General features: G+C 44.4%; 1 protein-coding gene across 1 annotated transcript; it reads right to left on the reverse strand.

The window, feature by feature from the left end:
* Positions 1-10,219: 10,219 nt before the first annotated feature.
* Positions 10,220-14,119, reverse strand: SOWAHB (sosondowah ankyrin repeat domain family member B). The gene has a single exon (XM_055588855.1). It carries the CDS (start codon positions 13,984-13,986, stop codon positions 11,650-11,652), a length of 2,337 nt encoding a protein of 778 aa, XP_055444830.1. The 5' UTR covers positions 13,987-14,119; the 3' UTR covers positions 10,220-11,649.
* Positions 14,120-21,235: the final 7,116 nt, after the last annotated feature.

Consider the following 21,235-nt stretch of genomic DNA (forward strand, 5'->3'; position numbering starts at 1 on the left):
TGAAAATATGGACGAGCCTGCTTGAACAGAAGAGTAAATTTGCCCTTCCCTTTTTTTGCTGTTCTATTCAGGGCCTCAGTGGATTGAAAGATGCTCCTCTGCTTTGGTGAGGGAGATCTTCTTTCCTCAGTATATCGATTGAAATGCTAATCTCTTCTGGATAAACCCTGACATATCCACCCAGATAGGTTGTACCAGCCATCTAGGCATCCCTTAGCCCAGTCGAGTTGACACATAAAGTTCATCATCATGTCATATACAAAAGTTAACTCAATATCAGTCAAAGACCTAAATGTAAGATCTAAACTATAAAACTCTTAGAAGAAAACATAGGAGTAAATCCTCATGATCAATGGCTTCTTTTTATCCCTGGCCATGCCATGTGGCTTGTGGGACCTTAATTCCCTGACAAGGGATTGAACCCGGGTCCCCAGAAATTGAAGTGTGGAGTCCTAATCACTAGACTGCCAGAAACTCCCTAGCAATGGTTTCTTAAATACAATATTAAAGTTTAGCAACCAAAGAAAAAATTAATTGCACTTTGTCTAAACTTAGAACATTTTTGTTTCAAATGATATTAATAAGAAGTGAAAGATAACGACAGAATGGGGAAAAATATTTGGAACTTATATATCTGATAAGAAACTAGTATCTAGAATATACCCTATAGACTGTAGCCCGCCAGGCTCCTCTGCCCATGGGATTCTCCAGGCAAGAATACTGGTGTGGGTTGCCATGATATCCTGCAAGATATCCTGCAAGATATCTTCCCAGCCTGGGGATTGAACCCGAGTCTCTTGTGTTTCCTGCATTAGCAGGCAGGTTCTCCACACTTCTAATTATTATACAGTGGGGAATGTAAAGCAAAGTTCTTCTTCAAACTTCAGTGAGCATAGTTATCACCAGAGCCTTTGGATTGAGAGAGATTTCCCAGACCAGGCCCCAAAGATTTGCCTTTGTTAAATCTGGGGTGGAGTTCAGGCATCCATCATTTTTATCTAACAAGCAAAGTAAGGATGCAGATGAGCCATAGACCACATGTGAGAAAACCTGCTTTCCATCATCTTCCAAGGTCTTGATCTACTTCTAATTCTGAAGTGGCCAGCTGTAATGAGCTCTGCTATGAAAGATGAATTCTGCAAAATTCACCAAACTGTAATTTGGAGACATCAACGACCCCAAACAGGAAGGTTATTTTATAATTAATGAATTTTTTTATTTTTGACTGAATTGGGTCTTCGTTCAGCACTGGGCATTCTGGATCTTTGTTATGTCATGCAGGACACTTCATTGTGGCCAAGGGGCCTTCTCTCAACTGTGGCACAAGGGGTTCCGGAGGGAGTGCATGGTCTCAGTAGTTGCAGCGGGCAGACTTAGTTGCCCCGCAGCATGTGGAATCTTAGTTGATCAAGGTTAATCAACGATATAACCCTCATCCCCTGCATTGGAAGCACGAAGTTTTAATCACTGGACCACCAGGGACATGCCCAAATGGGAAGTTTTACAGAGCATTTCACCTTAGTTTGCTGTCTCTTGGACTGCAAGGAGATCCAACCAGTCCATCCTAAAGGAAATCAGTCCTGAATATTCAATGGAAGGACTGATGCTGAAGCTGAAACTCCAAAACTTTGGCCACCTGATGTGAAGAACCGACTCACTGGAAAAGGTCCTGATGCTGGGAAAGATTGAAGGCAGGAGGAGAAGGGGACAACAGAGGATGAGATGGTTGCACGGCATCACTGACTCAATGAACATGAGTTTGAGTGGCCTCCGGGAGTTGGTGATGGACAGGGAGGGCTGGCGTGCTGCAGTCCAGGGGGTTGCAAAGAGTCGGACATGACTGAGCTACTGAACTGAACTGAACTGAGGAAAAAATAGAGAAAATGCCTATGTTTTCAATTCAGACAAATGCCTTGTGTCTTGTCATGTTGTGACAAGAATACAATAGGTGAGCAGTCACTTATCTTTTCTAAACTGACTCCTTTGATAAATTTAACATTAAAAAAAAAGAAAAAAAACAAGCTAAAGAACGACTTTAAACCCTCTTTCCTAATTCTGAGGAATTTTGCTATTCAGTCATTTGTTTAGACTTAGACTTTGGATAAACAATGATAACATCTCATCCGCACTTCAGTGTAATTTTATCATCTTAAAACTTGGACAGTGCAGTGAGACTCTGGCTGTCTGGCAGGGACTCCTCTCTCCCAGAGATGCCCTAGAGGTGAGAAAGAGGGACATCCAAATATTCCATGTGATCACAATCCCAACCCTTGCCAAGTACATGTCTGACTGCTTGGAGTCGGTGATGAAAGGAAAAGGAAATCTGTGCTGGAAGCACTCACCTAATTCTAAAGGGAACTTCACTGCATTTGTAGCCAGCCCTGTTCTACTTCTCCAGCAGACATGTAATTCAAGTGCAATGATTGGTCAAATGTTAGACCCACAAAGAAGAGCTTGTAAGGGAAAAAAAAAAAAAAAAAAAAAAGGCTTCAACAAAATCTGTTTGCTGAAGTTAACTATTAAATCTGTTAACTGCTCTTTGTTGCTTTTTTTTTTGGCTGCACTGGGTCTTAATTGTGGGATCTTTTTAAAACTTTTATTTGAGGTATGTGGGATCTTTAGTTGCAGCATGTGGGATCTAATTCCTTGACAAGGATGGAACCCAAGCCCGCTGCATTGAGAGCATGGAGTCTTAGCCACTGGACCACCAGGGAAAGTCTCATCTTTTTGCTGTTCTTGATACTTTTTTTTTTAACCACAAGCTAAAGTATTGGTCCATGCATGCAGGTCCACCTCTTCCCAGCCCCAGACAGTACCTCTATGAAGTTGGTGGGTGGGGGAGTCGTTAGAGAGGAGGTGGTGGGACACAGACTACAGGGAATTCAGGGTCCTTTGAAAACTGATACCAGAGGGGATAGAGGCTCAAGATACATTTTTAAAACTCAAATGGCTTCTGGGATATACCTGTTGGATGGCACTTGCACCTTTATTTACCTGGCCAGGAGACATTCAGCCTCCGGCTATCCTTGGTCAGACCTGTCCCCTTCCCAGTTGTGGAGAACCCAGATTCTGCCTAGTAACAGGCCATTTGAGATTCCCATTGGTGGGAACCAATTTTATTTAATAATAACAACTCCCCTTATTACATTGCAAGATTAACTGTTGGTGAGCATCTAGGATAGTCGTGGTTCCAGAAAAGGATAATCAGTTATATTTTTAAATTTCTGGCTTGAAATAAATTAAATTTAGAGAAAAGCTGCAAGAACTGTATAAAGAACTATTTACCCTTTACTCCTATGTTAAGGTTTTACCATCTTTGCTCTATATTTTTTCTTTTTTTTTTTTGACTAAGAAGCTTTTTAAGAACAGCTTTAGATTTACAGGAAAATTCAGCAGATAGCACATAGAATTAAAATATCCCCTAACATAGTTTTCCATATTACATAGGTATAGTACATTTATTACAATTAATGAACCAACATTGATTCATTATTTGCAGTCTATAGTTTACTCAGATTTCCTTAGTTTTTACTTCCTTGCTCATGTCACTTTAATTTGACTCAATCCCTTTGAAGTTCAAAGTGGTAAATGTAAATGTAAGCTATTAAATTGCACCTGGGAAAATAGCCAAGAAATGAAAGGACCTCACAATTATTTTCAAAAAGATATATCAGTACTATTATAGTGAGAAATGATCCGCATGTCAAAAAGTAGAGAAATAGCTAAGCAAACTATTATATATTAACATAGTGATATACCTCCTGGCCATTAAAAATGTAAAAATTGCTAGTAAAAAGCTAGTAAAATTGCTAATATATGGAGTATGCTGTTAATGAGAATAGTGGAAGATAAAATAAAATATGCATGCTAGTTAGCATTAGTCAGTTAAAAGTAAATTAAAAGTAATTGATGGGATTGAAAATGATTAGACCTTATTACTCCCTAGAGTATATCTTTTGTAACTATGTTTGAATTGTTTTTTTATTATTATTAATATAAAATAAAAAACTAGGAGCAAATTTCATCTTCAGGAAATTCTTTAAGTAAAAGATGCATACAATCAGAAAAAAAAAAAAAGCCTTTGGTATAACTATATTCCCTTCCCCATTCTTATGTTGAATGATAAAGTCATTCTAAAATATTCTCCCTAGCTATCAAAAAAAAAACCAGACCAGTGATACTGGTAGATCTAGCCCACTTTAAGTAACAATCAAGCATAGTGTTGATAAATGTTCTTTAGTCATATCTGGCTCACACCTGACTCATGTCTCCACTACCCCACAAGCAAACAGAACAATCCCAGGTTTGAGATGGGCAGTAACAGGAGTACCCTCTTGTTTTCCTGCCATGAACAGGAACAGGCAACCAGTCTCCTGGAGGAGGGACCTCCTGCCTAAAAAGTCATGCACCCAGAACACTGGGCAAAAAGAAAAAAAAAAAAATCTGCTGAAAAACAAAAGAAAATCATCGCTTCGAGTCAAATGAATGCAAAGAATGATTTTTAAAATAATTTAAAACTTAATACCTTTAGGATCTAGTCCTATATGGGAAAGGAAATGACATTGAAGCAAAATCTGGTCTACAGATGAATTCTGAACTACCCCACTTTCAGCCATTTAAAGATCTAAACTTTGACTTTGCACTCAGTATATAATACCCAATTCAAATGGAAAAATAATAATATATTAAGCAATAAAATAGGCTGGTAATTTCTATGCACAGTATAGCTTCATTTTTGTTATAAATTCTGGAAAGATACACACCAAAATATCATCAAGTGATTACCCTAAGGTAGTAAAATTAGGTAAGTTTTGGTCTTCTTTTTCTCTTTTCTTGATCTGTGTTATCTGATTTTTTTTTTTTTACAGTAAACATGTATCATTTATATGATTTTAAAATTCTTTAAAAATGTGAAAATGGATGTAAAATTTATCAAACCCAACCTTTCATCAACTGACTTTAGTTCTGTGTATTTAAATGCAAAGATAATTGATATTTATAGTAGTAATCACAAAGCATTATGGATCTTGTATGGCTTTTTGAAACCATAAATTACTTTGTGTTCAGTTTTAGTGCTGAGTGTATTTAATTATAGTTCAATTTTCTTAAACTATTAATTATGTGAAGTACATGTGAGAAATTCTTATGAAATAGAATAATTTATTATTCAAAGCAATCCATTTCCCATAGCTACCAGATAATGGGAGTATTGTGGTACCTTGCCACATCACAAAATATAACAACGTCTATGTAAACTTCCTATTGTAGTTTTGTGATGTTTTGTTTTTTAAGGAACACCAACAGTTCATTACTGCAAATCCAATTTCCATCATAAGCCACTATCTGGATGCTGTGGCTTTAAATTTATAAAGGATAAGGATTTTCTCTTCTTAACTCATAGAAAATAAAGACATAAGGAATTTAAACCTGAGGAAATATCTCCAAAGTGGAATTTGAGTCAGATGCTTACCACAATAAAGAGAAAATGTTAACTCTGGTAGAATAAAAACAGTCCTGTGCCCACGATACGAGATTGCCAGGTAATACTAGTCCACCTGTTCTTTCACTCTGCTTTTCCAGGTGGTCTTAAAGAAGCTTTTAGCAGGAAAACACCTGGACCTAAGAGACCACAGAACGTGTAAGGTGACACACACATAAGGGACATAGAGTTATGGTGAGGTGGCACCTAATACAACTTCTGTCTGTGTCCTGTGTTTAGAGAACTAGTCCTTTTCTCAAAGAGTCACAGACCGCTCCCAGGATTAGGAGTTTTCATGGTCACTTGGTCAGCTGCTTCAGGCAGATGCCTTCCTTTATTAAGAATCTTGTATACATCTCAAATAAAAGCAATAAATCTTACGGTGTAAGAATATAAACTGAACTGGTTTTATTTAAATAAATAAAGTTCTGTAAGAGTAACAATTATGGTTTCAGAAAGTGTGATGGCATTAAAATACCTATTAACAGCTGCTAGATTTGGGAACGGAGAAGGCGATGGCACCCCACTCCAGTACTCTTGCCTGGAAAATCCCATGGACGGAGGAGCCTGGTAGGCTGCAGTCCATGGGGTCGTGAAGAGTTGGACACAACTGAACGACTTCACTTTCAGTTTTCACTTTCATGCATTGGAGAAGGAAATGGCAACCCAATCCAGTGTTCTTGCCTGGAGAATCCCAGGGGCTGGGAAGCCTGGTGGGCTGCCGTCTATGGGGTCACACAGAGTTGGACATGACTGAAGCGACTTAGCAGCAGCAGCAGCAGCAGCAGATTTGGGAATATTCACTCTTCCCTGGTAGCTCAGTTGGTAAAGAATCCACCTGCAATGCAGGAGATCCTGGTTCGATTCCTGCGTTGGGAAGATCTGCTGGAGAAGGGATAGGCTACCCACTGCAGTATTTTGGTCTGGAGAATTTCATGGACTCTGTAGAGTGTTGCAAAGAGTCAGACCAGACTGAGCAATTTTCATTGTCACTTCATTCTTCTCAAAAGGAAAAATAGAACACATGGAAGAATTAGACACTCTAAAAACAGAATTCTGGCTTTGACGCCAACATGTAACTTCAAAAATATCTTTCTCCTTATTTGTCCTATCATTTTCTTGTTTGAGGCATAACTTACATACAGTAATGCCTTAAAAAAAAAAGTCTTAAAAGTAGAAAAGAGGAGGCCAACTTGGGAGCTAGGAATCAAGAAGTGCTAGAGTAAAGAGGAAGAATATTTCAACATGTCAGTAATTTTTAATTCAAATCAGTGAGACTTCATCTTGAGCAGGTTAGTGGAATTTTGGTAAAGTTTACTGCATGGTTGAATTTAGATATTTCAAATTTCCTGAGTGATGGTAGCTTTACATAGACACACACTTGACTCCCCATAAGCCTTACCCCTTCAGACCTCTGCCTGGGTTTCTATTCCAGACTAAACCAGAGCTGCTAATTTGACGGGTGCTAATAAGTTTACATGACTTCAATTAAAACCTAATTTTGTTTAATGACATACCATAATAGCTCATGATTGTTACACACAAGAGATAGTTGAAAGATCTTTTTCATTTGAAATGAGACATAAAAGCTCTTTTTATGTCCAAAACAAGGAAAAGTGTTTGGTTTTATCAGTAAATCTTATTCTTGTAGCACCTTTTTAATCAACTAGAGAATTCTTTGTCTTTAGCATAGGTGGAAAATTTAAGTGAACTGTATATTTTGAATGGTGTTTAAAATAATAATAGCTAACATTTATTGAGGATTTACTATGTACCAGATATTTTCTAAAGACTTTGTGTTCATTCACTTGATCTTAAAATAATAATTAAAAAAATATCTTAAAAATGAGAAAACCAAGAAGTTAAAGGTTGACCAAGCCAGAACAGGAACCCAGGCACCCTAGCTCATTGCCACGACCCTAAATACTACACAATCTACCTTTTCGTCACACATTTTAAATTATTTGTTTGATGTCAGCGAACACAAGCACACACACTAATACTGCTGTGCTATAACAGCCTATACAGAGATTGAATTTATACTCTTAGGTCAGTGCCAACTTGAACCTCGACCATCATCACAGTAATGAAGAGGTCTAATCACTGAACTAGGGCATTGAGATGAGAGGAAATGGAGAGATCCTTCTGGAGCTTACCTAATTTTTTCTGATTTTAATCAAGTAAGGCAGCCCCTCCAACCAAAATTTTCTTTCCTCATCTTAGATAATCAAACTCATTCACCTCATCCAGCTGATGGAGTCAACAATCCTATTTCCAATATGAAGCTAAGACACGACAATAGCCTAACTGATCTCTGCTTCTAGTTTGTCTCCCTGGCTGCAGCAAGAGGAATCTTTTTTTTTTTTTTTACCCCAGTCTATATGTGTCTGCATTAAACTGTCAGTGGCTCCTCATTCCCTGGGTCAGTAGTTCTCAAACATATACAGGAATTTATCGTGGTAATGTTTGCACAACTCTGTGAACATACTCGAAACCACTGAACTGTATACTTTAAATAGGCGAATTGTATGGTATGTGAACTATTAAATATAGATCAAAGTTGTTACTTTAAAAAATGCCTTACTTGATTTAAAAAATGCATTAAGGAAATCAAATCCTCTGGAAGTCATGGCATGCTGTGTGGAACATCCTGAAATGTTGAACCAAAAGCAGTTTTGCTAGCAGAAAATAACAGTATAGTAGATATTACATATAAGATTAAAACTCACCACTTTACAATTTTATCTACAAAAAAGCAAGTGGTTGAGCTAAGATTATCACCAGTTTCTAATGTTTGCCTCTAATAATAAATTTTTATTTCTTAAATTATTTTATAGCCTCCCCCTATTTGCCAGCAAAGCAGCACTAACATCAAAGGCAAGGAAAATCTGAAAGGGAAACTTCAAAATTGAGTACATCCTATACAGTACTTCAATTTGTCTCTACTTATTTGCTTTCAAATTAAGACATTAGGAAAGTTTCCATACTTGGCTTACACTAAGGTTTTCTGGAGGAGATTGGACAATCCTTGGATTTCTGGAAAAGGCCTATTTTTCTTTTTATCTTTAATAGGCTTTTTTTTTTTTTTTTAAGAATTATTTACTTCTTTGGCTGCTCCAGGTCTTAGTTGTGTCATATGGAGTCTAGTTCCCAACCAGGGATCTAACCTGGGCCTCCTGCATTGGGAACACAGAGTCTCAGCCACTGAACTATCAGAAAAGTCTCTTTTATGACTATTTGTCTTGACATGTAAAATTGGGGAAGCCTGATGGCTCAGTGAATAAAGAATCTGCCTGCAGTGCAGGAGACCTGGGTTCAATCCCTGGGTTGGGAAGATCTCTTGGAGGAGGAAATGGAAACCCACTCCAGTATTCATGCCTGAAAAATTCCATTGACAGAGAGGAGTCTGGTGGGCTGCAGTCCAAAGGGTCACAGACTGGGACACGACTGAGCGACTAAGCACACACACACACATCATAAAAAGATCTTTTTCAACTTGACCTTAAATTCCCTTTCCATCCTCACCTTATTCCACACCACCTCAGGCTGCCACACCGCAGATGCCACATACCCCGCACAGTCATGAGCAGCTAAGTGTCCTCCAAATACATCCCTAAGCTTTGTTTTCACGGAGGCATCAACCTCTGAGCTGTCCTCTGAAACACACATTATCTCCAGGAAAGAAGCAAAAGGGATTCTAAGCTGAAAGAATTCTGCACCAGGACAGAAACTTTGAGGGTAAGAGCATTTGCACTCCGGTAGTTTGGTGAGGCGTCAGTGTGGGGTGCGTGGAAGGGAGAGGCCGGGAGGAGATTGGCCCGGGCTGTCCTCCTAGTCTGTGCTTTATGACATGAGCAAAAGAGTGACTCCATCAGGTCTGTGCTTTCCTCTGCTCTCAAAACCCTCTTCTGCCCCACCCTCTCCCCAAATACATGTTAACCACGTCAGAAAGTTGATCAGAGTGAGAGGTGTGATATGTGGACAGAGGGACCTGATGGATCCTCCTAAGAATGAACCTGGGACTGTGTTCTAACCATTGAGCAATCAGTCAATGCTGTGCTATGAAATCACACGTGGCAGCCAGTCAAGAATGTGGTAGAACCAACACAGCTGGTTTCTGTGGAAAGCCAAGATCATTCACCTAAAGATGCCTGGCCTTCCAGCAGCCCGCCCTGATTTTCCTAGCCCAAAGGAGTCTCTCCTCAGAAACCCTTTGGAGCACTTAACTTTGTACTTATGACACTGAAAAAAACTTTCTTCTTGCAATGCAGTGGTTTTGCCCTCATTCCTGGTAGCATCTTTTTGTTTTTTCCTTTGTCTCATTTCAAAAGCTTATATCTAATATAATGCAACTTCAAAAGATACTTTGGGAGAAAGGTATGGTATAAATCAATCAGCAAAAACTCTTGTTAGATTTTTTAAGTTCAAGAGGGGAGAAGTCGTTTCCCGCTCACCTTTATAAATTCCACAGCACTAAGGAAAACATACTTGTTGAATAAATTGACACTGTGATAACAACATGGTAAAGTAAAAACATTTCCTTGATTTTTAAAAGAAGTTGACATTTTTGTGATTTTTTCCGCCCTTGGAGATCACCGGGTTTACCGGGTTTACTAGAGTATTCACATAAGTGTTTATCTTTTATCTTTAAAAATTTCATTTCTCCTAACCATGCACCTACCATCTGTGCCTGTAGCTTTCTTGATTTGATTTGCTAAAGTTTCATCCTGAGTATAGGCCTTTTTGGAGAAAAGTAATACTTAGATTCATTTATTCTGCCTGTTTTTTGTTTTCTAATAGAACAGAACGATATTTATTTCAGCAAAATTATAAAGTAAAACTACAAAGAAACAAAAATATTTGACATTCACTGAGACACAATTTTGTAAAGAAGAAAGTTAACAGTAATCAGCATTATTGAAGAACAATAAACTACAAATATCTGTTGATATTTTAATGGGGGGGAAGCCAGAAGAAACACAAAAATACATTAAAAATACAACATCATTGCCACAGCACATAAAAATATCTCCATAAAAAATTAACTATTTCTATTTGGACACTTAACCTTGCAACTCTCTTTGAACTGACATTCTGAAATCTTGATGTCCTGTTGCAGTTTATTAACTAGTCATTCTTTTATTCCATGGATCCACAGAGATCAGTCTAATCACAAACAAATAAAAGAGCACTTCCTGTTAGACACAGCACTAACTCAAGGCTAATATTTAATTTTAATTGGCAACGAGTTTAGTGCAAATAAAATTATATTTAGCAGCTTAGAGAATTCCTGGTGGGGATGCATTCACCTCACAACCCAACCAGAACAAAATCATTTCTCTTTTCATGAGTATGAATATTGGCCATTCAGACCCACTAAAAACTACTAATGCTAATTCTGCCATTTGTCACAGAAGGAGTTTCCATAAAAGATGGTTTCAGTCACTATGTAAATGAGCCATACAGTTTTTACATTTGGAAAGTTCCCCTTAGTTTTGATTTTTTTTTTTAAAGCAGGGCCTGAATGTCAGTCACAACTGGATCTTATCCAACTGCTTCTCTGAAAAGAGGCATTAATCTTTTCTTGCACTGGCCACCAAAGATCGTATTCAAAGGAAAACCTGAGGATAGGGCAGATGAATCTCTTAGTGCAACTTCTACTCTCCAGTAATAATTTTATTGCACCGATTCGAATGCAAAAAAAAAAAAGAGAGAGAGAGGAAAGAAGAGGAACCATCTGATTTCAAACCTGGTACTTTTCCTCTCAGCCAAGATTTATTCTCCAAATGAATGGAAGCCAGAGAACTCCTAGCCAGCGAGAGGATTTTGTTTGAGGCTTGTCAGTTCCTTGAATTGCCTCTCTTCTTGTTAGACATCTGTTCCCTCTCTAGCCAAGGCCTGGGGTGGCTGCTTGGGAGAATGGCGTGGCCACCTGTGCCCAGGTGGCAAAGGAAGGAGAAGAACACCTAGGTTTAGGCACCTGACTCTTGTCTACATTCACCATTAGAAAGCTTGGATGACCTTGAAGGCCCAGGATGCGCTGACACAGAATAAAGGGAGGTAAACAGGCAGGCCATCTCACTTGACCTCTCAACCAACTCCCCTGGATTCTCTCACTGAATAGCTCAAGGATGGGGGTGTGGAGGCCATGTTGGAGAGAAGGGCTCCCCTCAGTCACTGTCCTCTTCTCTTTCCCTCAGACTGGGGCATTTCTCATACTGGTTGGCCAGCTTCCATTTGGTGTGCTGACTTTTGAGGAGTGCAGCTAAGGAAGTCTTTCGGGTGACATGTCGAGATACTTCCCGGCTCTTGGCCTTCCTGGTGGGGGAAGAGCTACAAACCAACGAATAGGCAGGGAAAATGGGCTTGCCCCGTGGGGCTTCCAGTAGCTGCCATATTTCCCCAGAGGTATTACTGGTCAGATACTGCCAAGGCTTCTTCCCACTGCTGTCCCGGATGTTTACACGAGATGCCAGCCTTTGCACAAGCAATTTGATGATCCCCTGGTGGCCGTGAATGGCCGCAAGGTGTAGCGGGGTGTACCCACAGCTGGACTTCACATTGACATCAAGAGCAACCCCTGCTTTCTGTGCACTTGAGACCAAGTCCTGAAGGGCCCTGAGGGCACCATGTTTGGCTATCCAGTGCAAGGCAGTGTACCCGGTCAAGAAGTCTTTGTGCAAAGCCAGCTGGGGGTCCTCCCAGAACAAACTCAACACCCGAATCCAAGAGCCACTGGCCAGCTTCACGATCCATTCATGCTCCCTGGCATCGAGGGGGACAAGGGATGACTTGTGCTCCGAAGATCTGTGGGGGACCAAGGCCACGGGCCTGTCCTCTCCAGGGACCCGCCAGCTGTGTGGATGATCCCGCTCAGCGGCAGCAGCAGCTTTAATGTCTGCATGTGCTAGTGTCAATGCAGCATCCACCCTTGGGCTGGACATGGCTCCCACTCTGGAGGGTTTCCTGGACCGGGGTGGGCGCCGGCTCCTTTTCAGCAAATCCTCCTGAAGGCACTCTTCATCAGAGGAGGACAATTTGGCTCTCCCCGCCCTGGAGCTTCTCCTTAGGGATCTCCTTAGTTTGGGAGCTGGCCAGGATAAAGGTTGGGGGTCGCCTGCAGGACCATCAGCTCCTGTGGAGACCGGCTGAGAGGTGTGAGCATCCCCTACATTCCTGAGGCCCTGGGGGCTCCTAGTGGGCCTGGCCTCCTTTGGAGAAGGGGCCCCAGCTGGATTCCTGAGCCTTCTCCCACCTGGGGCTCCCAGGGCCAGACGCAGCCCGTCTTCGGAACCTCCAGGGGACTCTTTGGGGCCGCTGCTGCTCTCCTCACTGCCATGGCTCTCCTGTTCCACGAAGTCCTCCAAATCCTGGAGGGACAGCTGACAACGAATGCTGCGAAAGACTGCCAGCTGAGAAACCCCGGGCCAGACTTCCGAAACAGTGGGAACGACGAGAGACTGAGGAGGAGGAGGGGGTTCCGCGGGCGCTGACTCAGATTCCTGGACCCAGGAGCCCTGCTCCGAGGGCAGCCGAGGGAAGTCGTCTGGCAGCACCGACCAGGCTCGGACTGGGCCGTGGTCCCGGGTCTCGGGTACCTGGGGGTGTCTGGCTACCCACTCGCGAGTGCGCTGCTGCTGCTGCTGCAGAGTGGAGTAGTGCACGGAGCCCGGGGTCACCGGCGCGGGAGGATCTCCTGCGGGACTGGGACTGGACAAGACAGCGGGCGGTGCAGCAGCCTCGACGGTGGCAGGAGGCGAGCGGGGCGTGGCAGGCCCTGGCGGGGGCTCCGCGGGAACACCTTCCCACTGCGGCCTGGGAGCCCCGCGGTCGAACTGGGCCGGCTTCTCCGCGGCGCTGGCGCTGTTAGTGGCGGGGTCCGGGAGCCCCTCCAGGCCGTTCTGGAGGCATTCCCAGCAGCAGCGGCCCTGCGTCTCTGCCGCCGCGCACCTGGCTCGGTCCTGAGCAGCCGCCGCCACGGCGGCCGCGGGCACCGGCGCCCGATGTCCGGAGCGGCCCCTCGGCCTGCCGCCTTCCCGCGCCGCCTCCCGGGCGCCGCCCGCGGGGAGTCCATTGCAACCTGCGTCTGCGACCGGGGCTGCGGCACCTGCTGGCGCCTCCTCACGGCGGATCCGCCTCCCTGGCTGCGGTTGCGGCGGGTGTTCCCCCCGGCGCGCGGGGAGCGGGGAGCCGGGCGCAGCTCCCCCTGCAGGGGCGGCGCCCGCGGGCGGGTCGCGGGGTCGCCGCAGCCCCTCCTCCTCCCCTACAAGGTCCCGGTACCTCCTCTTGAGCACCACGTACTTGGTGCCGTCGGGGTCCTGGCGCACTGCGGCGACCGAGTTGACGTAACCCTTGAAAAGCTCGCGGCGGCGCTGCTGCTGGCTGGGGGGCGCGTCGGGGTCGCGGAGGAAGCTCTTGAAGTGGCTCAGCAAGGCGGCGTTGGTCACCCGGCCCCCGGCCTGGCAGAGAAAGTCCAGGAGGGCCTCCTGGCTCAGCTCCCGGGCCATCGCGGCCCCGTCGTCCCCCGACCCCGAGGTGTCTGCGTCTCGCCCTCCCGGCGCTCTCCCGCGCCAGCGGAAACCCCGGCCTGGAGTGTGTCACCTGCGCCCAGAGTGGCGCCACCCGCCTCCATCAGCCGCGGCCTGCGGGCAGACCCAGAACGTGCCGAGAGGTTGGCGGGCTCCCCCCGGCCACAGGCCCCGCGCGCCGCCCAGGTGGGAGAGGGCGGCTCCCTGGGCCGGCCCTGCGCGCCGCGCGCCGCAACTCCCCGCGGCGAAAGTTCCCGGGATCGGCCGGAGCCGGCTTCACCTGCGCCCTGGCAACGCCTCCTCCCCGGCTTTGGGGGAAGGGCCTGGCCCGCCTCCTCCTGTCCCTCCGCCCTGTGAGGTCTCCCCCACCGCTGCCACCCATCCCAAATGAGTCAGGCGGGTCCGAACCGGGAAGAAAGAGCCATAGGTGAGGTGGCCGGCGACCCGGCGGCGGCCACGAACCGCGCGGCCGGTCGCGCAGCCGCTCCCGGCCCGGGGCGGGAAGGCAGGTAGGCGACCCGCCGCTCCTCTGGGTTTCGGCCACGTAGGAAATGAAAACAATAGAAGAGCTGTTCTCGCCCGCTCCTTTCTTAGAGCAAGTCCGGGCTGAAGTCGCTGGGTGGGGGAAAAGGTGCAAATTAACCAGCGTCTTGCGATCTCTCCAAACACACCTTACTTTAACGCTGTAGGCTAATAATTTCAGATACCCGGAGGCAGCATCGAGGTGCGGGGGGGTGGGGTGGGAGACAAATTTCGCATCCAAAGCAAGCCCATCTGGATCTCGGGATAACCCCTGGGGCGACTCCTCCGGACGCTTGCTCCTAGGGGTCCGAATACGCCCAAAATCTGCACTTAAAAGAGAAATCACTCTGAAGGTTACAGGTTGGTTACAGGAAGGCCTTTTTCCTTCCTAGCAGTCTCACGCTAAGCTGCTGAAAAAATCAAATTTGATGTGTGAATTCCCTAGTAGCTGAAATGGACAGTTAAGTTATTTGGTGCCCCTGCTCTTATTTACTCCAAAATTTATGAACAGAAGAGATTTGTATAGTCTCTTCTGTGTTGACTCAAGTGGTGAAGTTGGTTCCCTCCAAATGTCACATTTCCTCCAGGCATTCAGAATGTGAAGGCAGTACAGGCTGGCTGGATTCGACCAGGTTGTTCCCAGCATTCAGCTTGACTCTCATTCTCCACTGAGGGGCTGTAAACTTCCTAATTCCAGGTACTTGTAGACTGCCTGTGTGCCTTTGTGGTTGTTAAATCGTGTCCAACTCTTTGCGACCCATGGACTTTGTGGTTGTTAAATCGTGTCCAACTCTTTGTGACCCATGGACACAAGGCTCCTCTGTCCATGGGGATTCTCCAGGCAAGAATACTGGAGTGGGTTGCCATTTCCTCCTTCAAGGGATCTTCCTGACCCAGGGATAGAACCTGCATTTCCTGCATTGGCAGATTCTTTACCAGTGAGCCACCAGGGAAGTCCCATTTGTAGACTAGAGCTTGACAAACTCTAGTATGAAAATCTTGGCCTCTTCAAGACAGTAGAATTACAGCACGTTTCCTAACCGTTGCTTCTTCTACATTTTACCTGTCCACATGTTCATCCTGAAATAATCCTTCTGGTCCTGTTCTGTTTCTTTATCAGTCTTTCAGTTGAGTTCAGTTCAGTCGCTCAGTCGTGTCTGACTGCGACCCCATGAATTGCAGCACGCCAGGCCTCCCTGTCCATCACCAACTTCCGGAGTTCACCCAAACCCATGTGCATTGAGTCGGTGATGCCATCCAGCCATCTCATCCTCTGTCGTCCCCTTCTCCCCCTGCCCCCAATCCCTCCCAGCATCAGAGTCTTTTCCAATGAGTCAGCTCTTCGCATGAGGTGGCCAAAGTATTGGAGTTTCAGCTTTAGCATCAGTCCTTCCAAAGAACACCCAGGACTGATCTCTTTTAGAATGGACTGGTTGGATCTCCTTGCAGTCCAAGGGACTCTCAAGAGTCTCCTCCAACACCACAGTTCAAAAGCATCAATTCTTTGGCGCTCAGCTATACAACAGGCCCAAATACTTTTCTTGTTTTATCTACTTACCTATCTGATTCCCTGCCCTCTCCCATTCTTTTCTTTAGCTGCCTTCTTATTGCCTTCTGTTGTGGCTGTTTATCCTCACCCCAACTGTAACAGCAAATATGCTTATTTTTTATATCCTCTGCTGGCCGTATTTCCTATTTTCTCCTCCACATCAGTGCCAGTCTTCCTTCTTGTACTCCCTTCATCTTTCCACTTTTTCTTCTTTTGCTCTACTATTTTTAATTGTTTCATGAGCCCCTGTCCTTTCTGCTAAGGGAAGGTATTGAAAGTATCTTGGCCTCATAATTGTCAACTTGTGTTATCATGGGCCAGTTTTACTGACTGACACATAGGTCATATTAGCTGAGCTTGGTTTAAGTCTCCAACATACCCTGGTACTTTTCCATGAGTGAATTGGAACCGTTGGCTTTAAATTATTTAGGTCAGAAAGAAGAACTGGGAAACATTTTTGTCTATTTTTGTCATTTTCTTGAATCTGAACCCAAAACAGGGTTAAGAGGGGGTAAGTGTTTTCCACTGAGGTCTCCACATTAACATCAAGCTTTTGAAAGTGAAAGTTACTTTTTGCAACCCCGTGGACTGCAGCCTGTCAGGCTCCTCTGTCCATGGGGATTATCCTGGCCAGAATACTGGAGGGGGTAGCCTATCCCTCTCCAGCGGATCTTGCCGATCCAGGAATCGAACTGGGGTCTCCTGCATGGCAGGCGAATTCTTTACCAATTGAGCTATCAGGGAAGCCTAGATATTCAAGCCTTTAGAATAGTTATTAAAACAAAGGTTTTGTATTGCACTTGAGTTTCTTTTCTTTTTTTTTTTTTCCTAATGGAATCTTGATGGACCTGCCAGGTGTATCCACACCTGGGATAGGAGGGAAGACAAACGGAAAACTCAGATGGGCACTGAAGGGTGGCAAGTGGAAAGAATCCCCCTTTAGTACTTTTCAAAACTGGATAGGGTACTTGTGGCAAGAGAGGGTGATGACATAGAGGTTTGAACTTGAAGCACTTAGACTAGAAAGAAAGGAAGGGGTCATCAAAGTCATGGTTGTTGAAATCAGGTTATCTTTGGTTGAGGGTGGAACTAGGTCTGGAGGAGTAGAAAATGGGGAAAAGGAAGAAAAACCCCATTATTTAGCTTTCTGGGTGCCCAGGTGGTTTAGTGTCCAGACTTTCTGTCCTCGCTCTTTTCTTTTTTTTTTAAAATATTTACTTATTTATTTGGTTGTGCCAGGTCCTAGTCATGGCAAGCAAACCCTTAGTTGAGGCATGTGGGATCTAGTCCCCTTACCAGGGATGGAACTCAGGCCCTCTGCATTGGGAGCATGGAGTCCTAGCCACTGGACCACCAGGGAAGTCCCCCTTCTCTCCTCCTGTTTCTCTCTTGTCCCAGGTTAAGGTAATGGCCTATAAAAATGCTCTTCACCATATCTCAAGGAACATTTTTATGCTTCCCTCATATACAGTTCATTATTTCCAGAAATATTTGTGGGGCACTATGTTGAGCTTTCCTAGTAGCTCAGAGGGCTTCTCTGGTGGCTCAAACTGTAAAGAATCTGCCTGCAAAGCAGAAGACTCAAATTCAATCTCTGGGTCAGGAAGATCCCCTGGAGAAGGGCATGGCAACCCACTCCAGTATTCTTGCCTGGAGAATCCCTTAGACAGAGGAGCCTCGCATGGTCAGTCCATGGGGTCGCACAGACTGGACACAACTGAGCAACTAACCCTTTATGTTGCCCTGGCACTGCTGGAAATGAGTATAAAGAACACATACTTGAGAGCTAATGATTTATTGGAAGCAACAAGTAAAAGAGGCTTAAACCTTTGTGTTAAGTAACTTAACAAAGACATGCATCTGATGCTGGAGAAACTGAGAGACAGTGCATAAAGGAAGAACTCAGGCTTAGCTTGCAGAGGATCGGGGACAGTTTTCCAATAAGAGGCAACTTGGAATAGAAGAGGTGAGGAAGAGGCAGAGGAAACAAAGGTGCAAAAGCACCAAGATCTGGCTCAGCAGAGTCTATTTGGGGAACTAACTGCAAATGCATATACTTGACTTTGAGGAAGAGGATGTGTGAAGATGTGCTGGAAACAAAACTTGCAAAAGTAGGAGAGAGTCAGATGATGAGGGCCCTAGGAAGTGGAGATGGGGTAAGGAGGGGAAGCTTTGAAGAATTTGGGGGAGGGTAGTGACCCAACCAGATTTGATGTTTAGAAAGATCATCCTGGAGATAAGTGCTGATTTGGAATCCTGACCCATCAGTTCAGTTCAGTTCAGTCGATCAGTCATGTCAACTCTTTGCGACCCCATGAATCACAGCACGCCAGGCCTCCCTGTCCATCACCAACTCCTGGAGTTCACTCAGACTCACGTCCATCAAGTCAGTGATGCCATCCAGCCATCTCATCCTCTGTCGTCCCCTTCTCCTCCTGCCCCCAATCCCTCCCAGCATCAGAGTCTTTTCCGATGAGTCAACTCTTCACATGAGGTGGCCAAAGTACTGGAGTTTCAGCTTTAGCATCATTCCTTCCAAAGAAATCCCAGGGCTGATCTCCTTCAGAATGGACTGGTTGGATCTCCTTGCAGTCCAAGGGACTCTCAAGAATCTTCTCCAACACCACAGTTCAAAAGCATCAATTCTTCGGCACTCAGCTTTCTCCACAGTCCAACTCTCACATCCATTCATGACCACTGGAAAAACCATAGCCTTAACTAGACGGACCTTTGTTGGCAAAGTAGTGTCTCTGCTTTTCAATATGCTATCTAGGTTGGTCATAACTTTTCTTCCAAGGAGTAAGCCTGACCCATATTAATAAGTAAAAATAGCACATTGCAGAGCAATAATGTATTTAATAAAATCTTAGACAACACTGACTGTATGATACAGTTTGATTTCAGAGATATTAAAATATGAGGGGAAAAAATAAAATAAAATATGAGGGGAAAAAAAATGCCCCTTAAAGTAGAAGAGGGACTTCCTTGGTGGTCCAGTGGTTAAGAATCCACTGCAGGGGACGTGGATTCGATCCCTGCTTGGAGAACTAAGATTCCACATGCTGCACAGTGTGCCAAAAAAAAGAAAGAAAGACCTATAAAAGCTTTAGAAAAAAAAAATAAAAAGGTTGAAGTAGAAGAAATGCAAGTGTATTTGGGAGTAAGATTTGAGGACTGGATCAGGGTAACTTTAACTTTTTCTTTATAGCCTTATAAGCGATTAGCTATTTTACAATAAGAGTATACTCCTTTTTAGTTCGAAAAAGACACTGAAGGAAAAAAGACATAACTGAATAACAATGACAAAGGGAAAAAAAGGCAATATCAAATTTTTAGGCTGGAGGAGGGAGATGGAGGCCAGCAGGAAGAACAGTTTGGAAATGACTGACATAATCCAGAAAAGGGGGCCAAAAGGTCTACGTTCAACAGTGTCAGAGAAAGAGACAAATGGATAGATTGGAGAGATGGGGCCATGTCAATAGGATCTGGAGCCAGAGGAGTCGGAGGTGAGGAACAAGCTGGCTTCTTTCACGTATCTGGCCAACTCGCTAGATGGATATGTTAACCATATACACAAACAGTAAATGTAGAACGAATAGTCAGTTTCGGAAACAAGAAAGATGATCAGTTCAGCTTGGGTCACACTAAGTTTGAAATGGCTACAGGCCTTAAAAACAAGAATGTCTAAAAGACAGTTGGCCATATAGATTGGAGGCTCCAAGAATGTATGCCGTTAGTGTATACAAGCAGTCATTTAAGCCACAGGTGATGATAAAAATTGCTTAGAAAGAGATACGCCAGCAGTGGGAAGGGAAGGGGGTGGAGGGTGAAAAAGGGAAATAAACCTGTTAGGAAACTTAGAAGGAGCAGTTAGAGGGGGCAAGGAAGCACAGAACCAGAAGGGGGAGCAGACTTCTAGAGTTGATGCCAAGTTAGATAAGAGGTGAAATGTGACCCTAGCCTGTTAGGTCACTGGGGCCAGGTCTGGAGCAGTCTCAGGAGAATGGTGAGGACAGACCTCAGGTTATGGAGGGGTGTGGAGTGATTAGGGGGAGAAAGATTTGACTCTGAAAAAAGGAGGAGAAAGAGAATTCTAGATATGGGGACTATCAGATCATGTAACCTAAGATCTGTTTTTGGTAGTTGTTAGAAGAGATATGATCGTGTCTATGTGCTGAGGGAAAAAAGCCAAGAAAGGATAAGTTGAAAGACCTAGAGGAGAGGGTAAATAATTGATGACACAGGGTGTGGGGGTAGGACTGGAGTCCAGAGTTCAGATGGAGAGATTCCCTGGGAGAGGATAGAGAGCCACTCCTCCACTGAGAACAGAAAGAAGAAAAATGGCTATTGCATTAATTAGGGGGCTAAGAGATGGGGAGGAGGTATTTGAGGACGTCTTGATGGGGTTGAAAAGTAGGTACAAGGCAGTAAGTGTATATAGAGCTAGAAGTTTAGGTTACTGTAAGTAGGACATCAGATATTCTTAGGTTTTGAGGCTTAAGGCTTTCAAAATAAAATGATTTTAGACTTGATGACGAGATTAAGAGCCTGACCACATGTAGTGGAAGTGAGAGGCTTTGGAGGAGATCCATCACAGAACTGTGACTTGGGGTGTTGAATGAGGATAGTGAAGTCATCTAGGAGTGAGAGGATACCATGGAATCACTGACGTAAATCTTTAGTACTACGGTATGAGTAACACAAATGGCATTTTGCCAGGAGCAATCGCTCAGCTAACAGTGTAGTATAGTGACTCATGAATGCGTGTCACATTCCAGCTTATTCTCCTTTATTTGATCCTCAGAACAAGTATGGGAAGTGTGTAGGACAGAGATCATTGTCTTGCAGGAAGTAGCTCTCCTTGCTATTAATATATATGTATGTTTTGTAGGATGTATACTGATGGGCTTGTTCTTTGCCTTCTGTCCAAACTTCTACTGTGGCTGTAGAGTGGAAATCTCCACCCAAGAGGGTGGAGCTGCCCAGTGTCAACCCTCCAGGTTAAAGCTGGAGCTAAGGTGCACCACAAAAGGCAGGAGAGACCCCCAGGGTGCTAGCCCACCCTCCCTCTTTCTCTCTCTCCTCCTTCTCCCCCTCCCCTTCTGTTTCTCTTCTCTCTTCTCCTCCTCACCGCCCCCACCCTTTCTCCTCCTTCTC

The sequence above is a fragment of the Bubalus kerabau genome, chromosome 7, assembly GCF_029407905.1.
Source record: "Bubalus kerabau isolate K-KA32 ecotype Philippines breed swamp buffalo chromosome 7, PCC_UOA_SB_1v2, whole genome shotgun sequence".
In the NCBI taxonomy this organism is placed as follows: domain Eukaryota; kingdom Metazoa; phylum Chordata; class Mammalia; order Artiodactyla; family Bovidae; genus Bubalus; species Bubalus kerabau.